The sequence below is a fragment of the Myotis davidii genome, unplaced genomic scaffold (assembly GCF_000327345.1).
Source record: "Myotis davidii unplaced genomic scaffold, ASM32734v1 scaffold17, whole genome shotgun sequence".
Lineage (NCBI taxonomy): Eukaryota > Metazoa > Chordata > Mammalia > Chiroptera > Vespertilionidae > Myotis > Myotis davidii.
In genome coordinates this window covers 2099204-2107766 of record NW_006288624.1, presented here as the reverse complement: position 1 = coordinate 2107766, position 8563 = coordinate 2099204, and the positions used below count along the sequence as shown (strand labels likewise).

Below are 8563 nucleotides of genomic sequence, written 5' to 3'. Positions count from 1 at the left end.
GGGGGGGGGGGGGGGGCGGATTAAAATGGAGATAAAGGAAGGGCAGTGAGATGACCCAACCCATTCTAAGGGTCTACTGCACCCCAGACCCTGGGTAATGGGCAGAGGGACGTGGAACGAACATCAGAAGACTGCTGGTCAACCTCTCCTTAACTTTCTCAGCTCTAAAACGTGCCTTAAAAACATTCCAGCTTATCTATCCCATGGGCTTGTTACATGAACCCCAAGTCGCTCCCCAGACAAACTAGAGAGGTCTCCCAAAAATTACCTGTAGGTAGGGCTGAGGGCAGCTTTCCAGACTCTCTCTTACCCGCTCCACCCTGGACCCTCTTGAGAGCTCTGGCCTGGCACCCCTGCTTCCTTATCTGGATGGCAGCCCATCTGGACCAGAGCTAACTCTAGATTTCTCTGTCTTCCTGGGCTCTGCCTCTGATGCCAGCAGGGACTCCACACCCTGGGACCTGCCTGGCCTCACGGCCCAGCAGGTCTGAACCCTAGGCCAGAGCCAGGTATCACAGTTCCCACCGGATCTGTAGGGGAAACCATAACATTTTCACCAAATGAGTCCCAGAAATTGTTATTCCAGAAATTGATTGCTATTGTTCCTTTAGCCCTGGGGAAGAGGGATCTTTTCCATTTCCAGGCCTCTTTGCCCCCCGCCCCCAACCCCTACTCCCTCACCCCTGCCCCTCACCATTTTAGATGTTCAAAAACTGTGTTTTAAAGAAAACGAAGTTCCCTTTCCTAGACTGCTCAGGTCAGCAAACAGTGTTTGGTGGAAAACTGGACAGGAAGAGGCTGAGATCACATCGGATAGGCACGGGGAAGCTGAGACAGGAAATCCATCAGTTCTGGGGACAGATGTTGAAGCCCGAGTCCCCCACAGGTAGTAGCCAGAGGTTTACACGCAGGAACCTCGTGGCAGAAACCCCTCCATGTCTGCAGAACTCTGTGAGCACCAGGGCCGACCCCACAGCTGGGGGAGGAGAGGGAAGGCGAGTCAGTGGCATCCGCCCAGCGGGATAGCCCCTGGTGTGTCAGCAGATAGAGATCATCTGTGACAACAGCCACCACGCCCAGGCCCACCCCAGGCCCAGGGGGCTAGCAGCAGGTGGCTTTAGCTGACTTGTTTGGCTTTCTGCCCTGTGGCCAGTGGAACCTGACAGGTCAGTTTCCAGACCTGGGCTGATTTTCTTTCACTTCCTGGTTCTCACACCTTCAACTTGAGAAGCTGTGGTTCCCCTCCCCCTCACTCTGCAAGAGGATGTGCTTTGTCCACAGTGCCCAGAGAAAGGTCTGGTCTCTTCATCAGCCATTCTGAACCCTAGGAAGTTATTTAAGGGATCAAAACAGCTGAAGTTAGACCCCTGAAGATTGAAATCAGTGACTGGCCTCTATCCGAGGATGGTTCTTCCCATGTGGGAGAGACCTGAGCACAGCCACCCGCCAGCGCGCCCCTCGCCCCGCCCCGCCAGCCGGTCTCGGCAGGAAGGAGCAGCTTTGCCTCCTAAGTCTGTTTTTTTAAATCGATCTTTAGAAAGAGAGGAAGAGAGAGAGAGAGAGAGAGAAAGAGAGAGAGAGAGAGAGAGAGAGAGAGAAACATCAATGAGAGAGAAATATCATTAATCTGCTGCCTCTTGCATGCCCTACTGGGGATTGAACCCGGGCATGTGCTCTGACCAGGAATCAAACCATGACCTCCTGGTTCACAGGTCAATTCTCAACTGCTGAGCCATGCTGGCCAGGCTCCTAAGTTTGTTTTTATTTGCTTTGGAGAAGGTGCCTTTTTTTTTTTTTTTTTGCAATCCCTTTCACACTTCTTTACTGAATATTTGAGTGATCAAATGGAGATGGAGGTAGCTCAGCAGGGCTGGGATTATGGCAAGGCCAGTGAGGCTACTAGGGAACTAAATTGCAAGAGGCACTAGCTCTCGGGTTCATACAAGTTCTCACCCTGGTCGGACCCTGATTGCTGGTGAGGGGAAGCTTCAGGGGGAGATGGTTTACTCAGAAATGGCTGACTGTGGAATAGTGAGGGGCCCCACCACAGGCACCTGCCAGCCTTGCTTCCTCTTGCCTGGGACTTCCAGGCCTCTCATGTCCACAGGTGTGCCCTGTATGGGGGCTGGGCGCTCCCTGTCAGAAGGCCCCTGCTCCTGGGAACTGCAGAGTGAAACATGTATGAAAGCGAACTTGAATCAAGTCAGAGGTAGTTGTCACTGCAGGGGTGCAGGGCTGAAAAACATTATAACAATATTAAATACCGCTTTGGGTACTTACCATGTACCACGCCCTGTGTTAAATACATTATGGCCATTATTTTATATAATCCTCTCAGCTCAATAAAGAACTTGGGCTCTAGAGCCAGACAGCATGAATTTAAAGCTCAGCCTTGCCTCTTCCATGATGTGTGACCTTGGGAAATTACTTAACCTCTCTGGGCTTCAGCTTTCTCATCTGAAAAATGGGAATAATAAAAGAACTGAGCCGAAACCGGTTTGGCTCGGTGGATGGAGCGTTGGCCTGCGGACTGAAAGGTCGCAGGTTCGATTCCGGTCAAGGGCATGTGCCTGGGTTGCGGGCACATCCCCGGTGGGAGATGTGCAGGAGGCAGCTGATCGATGTCTCTCTCTCATCGATGTTTCTGACTCTCTATCTCTCTCCTTTCCTCTCTGTGGAAAATCAATAAAATATATTTTAAAAAAAAAAAAAGAACTGACATCATGGTATTCCAAGGATCATATCCGGTAATACAAGGAAAGCCATGAGACAAGCCTCTGGCACAAGATAAACACTGGACAAGTATTAGCCGTGGTTAGTATTGTGGTTGCCTCTTGGAGCTTATTCCTGGGGTTGCCACAACAAAAGTCTCACAGACTGGTGACTTAAACAATAGAAACGTATTGTCTCACAGTTCCAGAAGCTAGGAGTCCAAGATTAAAGTGTTGGTAGGGCTGGTTCCTTCCATGAGCTGTGAGAGAGAATCTCTTCCCTGCATCTCTCCTCGCTTCTGGGGTTTGCTGGTTTATAGATGATCATCTTCTCCAATGTCTCTTCACTTCGTCTTTCCTCTGTGTGTCTATCTCAGTGTCCAAACTTCCCTTTTGTTTGAGCCCGTTTGGGCTGCTAAACAACAATACCATGGATTGGGTGGCTCAAACAACAACCCCTTATCTCTCACAGTTCTGGAGGCTGAGAAGTCCGAGATCAAGGCACGGCAGATTCAGTGTCTGGTGAGGACCTGCTTCCTGGATCTTAGCTGACTGTTTTCTCACTGTGTCCTCACAAGGCAGAAGGGGTAGAGGAGCTCCCTGGGGTCGCTTTTATAAGAGTACTAATCCCAATCATGAAAACCTGTCCTCACAACGTAGTCTCCTTCCACAGGTCCCTCCAAATTGGGAATTAGTTTTCAACATATGGATTAGGGGAGGGAGGGTGGAGAAACACACACATTCAGCCTATAGCACCCTTTTTATAAGGACATCAGTAATAGTGGCTTGGAACCCACTCTACTGACCTTTTTTAACTTGATTACTTTGGTGAAGACCCTAGTTCCAAATTAGGTCACATTCTGAGATACTGGGATTCACAATCCAACACATCTTTTGTAGGGATGGGGTAGAGGGGCAGGGAGAGACACAGTTCAACCTATGGTACAAGACTAAGGAATTTGCTCAATGTCACACATCTCATTGGTGATGAAACTGGGTCCTAGACTCCAGGATTATTTGATGACACATTTCATGGCATGAACCCCATGTGAAGCCCCAACATTCTTAAACCTTCTCTGGATGGGGAGAAAGAACCAAAGAGAGACATTCAGAGCCTACTGCTGCTGCGTTGATGGCATTTCCCCTTCTTTCTCTCTTCTCCAGCCTGCCTGCTCCAGGCTGAGCTGGTAAACTATGAACGCGTCAAGGAGTATTGCCTCAAAGTCTTGAAGAAAGAAGGGGAGAACTTCAAGGCCCTTTACCGGTCTGGTGTGGCCTTCTACCACCTTGGGGACTATGACAAAGCACTCTACTACCTGAAAGAAGCAAGGACCCGACAGCCAACAGGTAAGGCAGAAATTGATGTGTTTTCTCATCGTCAGCCACCTCTGGCAGCTCCCGGGGCCCTCTCACTGGGATGGGAAGCTCTCATGATATGGGGCCAGGCAGGTGCAGAAATGGCACATTAGGGGTCAGGTGGCCGCTAGAACCTAGAATGAGGAGAACATAGAGTCCATGCATTTGCCCAGGGCACTTGGGCACCTCCTCTCTTCAAATTGAATATAGAATTCTTTGTCTTTTCTAATCCAGAATCCAGCTTTCTTCAATTATTCAATAAATACATATTGAATTCTTATGATGTGCCCAGATTTCTGCTGGGCACCAGGCATGTGGATGAGGAAAGGTGGCTCATCTATTTGAGGAGCTCACACTCTGGTTGGCAAGACAGAACACAAAGGAATGATTTGGGTGCTGAGCCCAGTATCTTCCAGGAAGTGTGCTCTGCCTTCTCCAGTCAGATCCCATTCCTGAGAGGATGCGTTATCTGTACCATTCTTGCAAGTTCACATCCACAAGCTCAGCCATTCCTTCATCCCACAGATACTGATTAAGCAGATACAATGGCCCAGGAACTGCTCTAGGTGCTGAGTAGATGTCAGGGAATGAAAGAAAGCTGTTACATTCAAAGAGTTTATGATATAATGGAGGGAGATGGACAGTAAGCGCCTGGACAAATAGATAATGCAATATTTAGTAGTATTAAGTGCTATGAAGGAAATAAAGCAGAAAAAAAGGATCAAGAGTAAATGGGGTGCTATTGTAGACCTGGTGGCAAGAAAGAACCTCTCTGAAGAGATAACATTTCAATAATGTCTTTGACTTGATGTTGCCATTGTTCATGGGGCTGACTTTTTTAAATGCATTTCTCTTTCCAAGAAGTCTTTAAGAACTTTAGGATCAATTTGCAAACCTCCAAATGTATACAGTTTTCTTTATTTTTGTAAGAGCACCAATATCTTTATGTTTTGATTAGTTTTCTGAAATCAGTCCTGTTCCCCCAACTGTACTGTAACCCACTTGAGGACAAAGAACTGGACTCAATCAACAGAATTTTCTTGAACACCTACTGTATGCCAGCACTGTTCTGGCTGCCATGTGTGCCATGTGTGGCATATTTTAGAATGCTACAGCGTTCGTTTCTACTTCTGGAAGCGAACATCTCAAGCAGCCCTGTAACTCTTATATGCTGGTATGTGCAGAGCTAAACAGCTGTTCCGCATCATACCCCACTCACCAATTTAAAAGCTGGGATTGGGGGATAGTTTCCCAGTTTGAGGTGCGGTGGCCTGACTCTACTTATAAGGACAAAAATAAGACAATGAAGCAAAGTCCTTTTAAACTCTTCAATTTAAAAAATTACATTCAAGTAATATTTCTTCGTCATTAGATTATCACTGTTAGGCTAACCTATTCTGGCCCTCATAGAAATGTCATGAGGAAGGTATGACCCCCCCAGGAGAGGCAGGCTTTGGAGTCAGATACTGTTTGTCTCCTTGGACTCACACTTAACCTCTCTGGGGCCCAGTTTTCCCTTTTGTTACAGGGAGGGTGATGCTACATACCTTGCAGGGTTTCAAGGAGGGTTAAATGAGATAGCATGGCACAAAGTAGGGATTCATAAACGGAAGTTGTTTCTTGCAGACAAGACAGGAGGCTCTGAGAAGTTGGTAACGTGCCTGGACTTAAACTCTAAGCAGAGCCTCCGCTCACTGTGCTGACTCAGGAGCACGGGGATATGCTGTTTCATAGAAATAAAGGCGGACATCCCTCCTCCTCTCCTCTCCTTCCCGTCTGTCCCTGGGTCAGGGTGACCTGTCCACATTTGCTAGGGGGAGGCCATGGAGGAGAATGCCAACGTCCTGGTCCTTGATGACAGCTGACATCATGGACCTTAGTTGACTGAGGACGGCCTGTCCAGGATCTATAGCTGTAGGCCCAATACGTCCCCTCACCACGTGTCCTCTAAGGTGTGTTTCTCTCCTCACAGACACCAACGTGATTCGGTATATCCAGCTGACGGAGATGAAGCTCAGCAGATGCTCCCAGAGAGAGAAGGAAGCCATTTAACTACAACACCTCTCTAGACTTGCACTTGCGCCCGACCCTGGACTTGTAGGCATCCCCTGACAGAGAGCCCCTTTCCCATCTCTTCTTCCTGTTGTCCCTCAACTATTGTCTACTCCCAGTGTGAAAAGAAGGAGATGCAAATTTGGAATCTGGTGGGTTGCCCTGACAATGGAGATATCTTCTTCTCCAAAAGCAGCAGGCATGAAACCCATGGCTGGACCCTGCACACCTTTCTGACGGACCAGAGCATCTCAAGGCAATTGTGACAGATCGGTGAGACAGAGGCAGATCCTGGCGGTTTACCATCCCAAAAGCAGCAGGCATGAAACCCATGGCTGGACCCTGCACACCTTTCTGACGGACCAGAGCATCTCAAGGCAATTGTGACAGATCCAGGGTTGAGACAAACACTAGGAGCACTGGTTAAGGCAGGAGAGAGACCGTGAACTTGTACACTGGATTTCCCCATCTCTACCCCCAGTAGCCTCCGCCCCTGCCTCTCTTCCTTGTCTTGGCTTGTGCTTTCTTCTCTTGCCCTTGGAGATCTGAGACTGTGCCAGGATTCACATGCCATTGACACCCACTCTCAGTGCCCTCTGGTGACCACACATACCATCCTCCCATCCCCCCAGCAGACAGCTGTGACAGCAGAAGGGCAGGGTCAAGTGGGCCAAGGGTTGACCACTAAGGGGATGCGGGGAGGGAGAGGTGACGTCCAGGGGAGAGAGCATTGTATAGACTGGGCGACTCATTAAGTGTAAATAAAAATAAATTAACAGGCAGAAACTCCTGTCATTTCTGTTGGAAGCAGCCCACTCCCCCACTGTTACTCCCTCCCCCAGCGAACCCACTCAGAGCTACTTCCAGCCAGGCAGGATGGGGCTTCCCCAATGGCCATTTATTCCCTGGTCTACAGCGTTGGCTGCCTCCTCTGTGTGTTAGAGTAGGCTGGCTTGGGGATTCTGCCCAGGGGGTTGGCTTTGTGGGACTTTGTGGAACTTGTACAGCCTCTTTGATGACATTAGCTGGACTCAATATCTAGCACAGAGAATGTGTTCAACAAATATTTGTTGAATGAATAAATTATGACTGCAGACTGGCTCTCCTGCCTTAAACTAATTTTATCCCAGCCTAGTCTCCTGATATCTATGCTCTTCATGCCATGTTGCTTCAGTCAAATAAGAAACATTTCCTGAGGGCTTCTTGTTTGCCTACCATTGTGCAATATGCTGTGGGACATAGGACGTGGTCCTATGGAAGAATTCAGAAATGCTCGTGTGAGATTATTACCAATGACACCTTTCATTTATACGATGCTTTAAATTTTTCAAAGCACTTTCATGTATCTTCTGTGTGATTAGTGAAAGAAACAGTATTGTACAAATTAAAATATATACAGATGCAATAATGTTCATAGTTAGCATTTATTAAATGCACTATCCTCAGCTCTTTACACGTATAAGCTCATTTCTTTCATGCAATTACCCTATGAGATGGCATTTCTATTTGAAGGATAAGAAAACTGAAAACCAGAAAAACTAACTATCCCAGCCCAGCAAGTGGTTGAGCATCAGCCTATGAATCAAGAGGTTACGGTTCGATTCCTAGTTAGGGCACATGCCTGGGTTGCGGGCTCGATCCCCAGTGTGGGGCATTCAGGAGGGCAGCCAATCAATGATACTCTCTCATTGATGTTTTTATTTCTCTCTCTCCTTCTCCCTTCCTGTCTGAAATGAATGGGAAAAAAAACTTATAAAAGAAAAATGAACTGTTGCAAGGTGGCATGGCCTTAAGTGGAATAGCTAGGATTTGAGCCAGGTATGTCTGACCCCAGAGCTCTAGCTAGAACTACTCTATAATTAGTTTCTGCTCTACATAGTATATTGAGCAGTTACAACCGCTCAAGAGCAGGACTGTGTGCGTTACATTAAAGAGTTTTGACTGTAGTACCTGAGCTGCCTCTTGTGTTTAAAATGCCCAAAGGGAGGAAAAAAAAAAGGTCCCTAACACTAGACTCGCTAGTAGCCAGTGTGGTAACAGGCCAGGAAAAGAGAGCTGAGCCCCACAGTTATTTCTGCATATTATTCATCCTACTTGCTGATGGGCCAGCATGTGTCCAGACAACCCACCTAGCTTTCCTCACCTCATCCCAGCTTTGGGGAAGAGTCACAATTACAGGCAGAGGATGAAAGGGAATACCAAGTTGATGATGGGTTATTTGTTTAATCCGGGGCTCCACCACTGCAGGATCTCATGGCTGCTGAGGGGCCCAGGAGCCAGCAGCCCAGGGGTACTCACGTGGCTTCTCAAAGGCTTCTAACCAGGACCGGAAGAAAGTTCCAGGAATATCCAAGGGCCCACAGTTGCTTGCCTGTAGCTCAGCCTCTGGAGAAGGGGAAAAGGAAAAGGCAGTTACAGCTGCCCCATTCTACCCCACCCCTAAC

General features: G+C 48.1%; 1 protein-coding gene across 1 annotated transcript in view; it reads left to right on the top strand.

Moving 5' to 3' along the window:
- Positions 1 to 6192, top strand: part of TTC9 (tetratricopeptide repeat domain 9) — a 25264-nt gene extending 19072 nt beyond the window's left edge. Inside the window, exons 2-3 of the mRNA XM_015562028.1 lie at positions 3876 to 4058; positions 6040 to 6192. Of these exons, the coding sequence (XP_015417514.1) occupies positions 3876 to 4058; positions 6040 to 6119 (263 nt within the window). The 3' untranslated portion in view covers positions 6120 to 6192. The remainder of the gene's footprint in view (positions 1 to 3875; positions 4059 to 6039) is intronic.
- The last annotated feature ends 2371 nt before the right edge of the window (positions 6193 to 8563 follow it).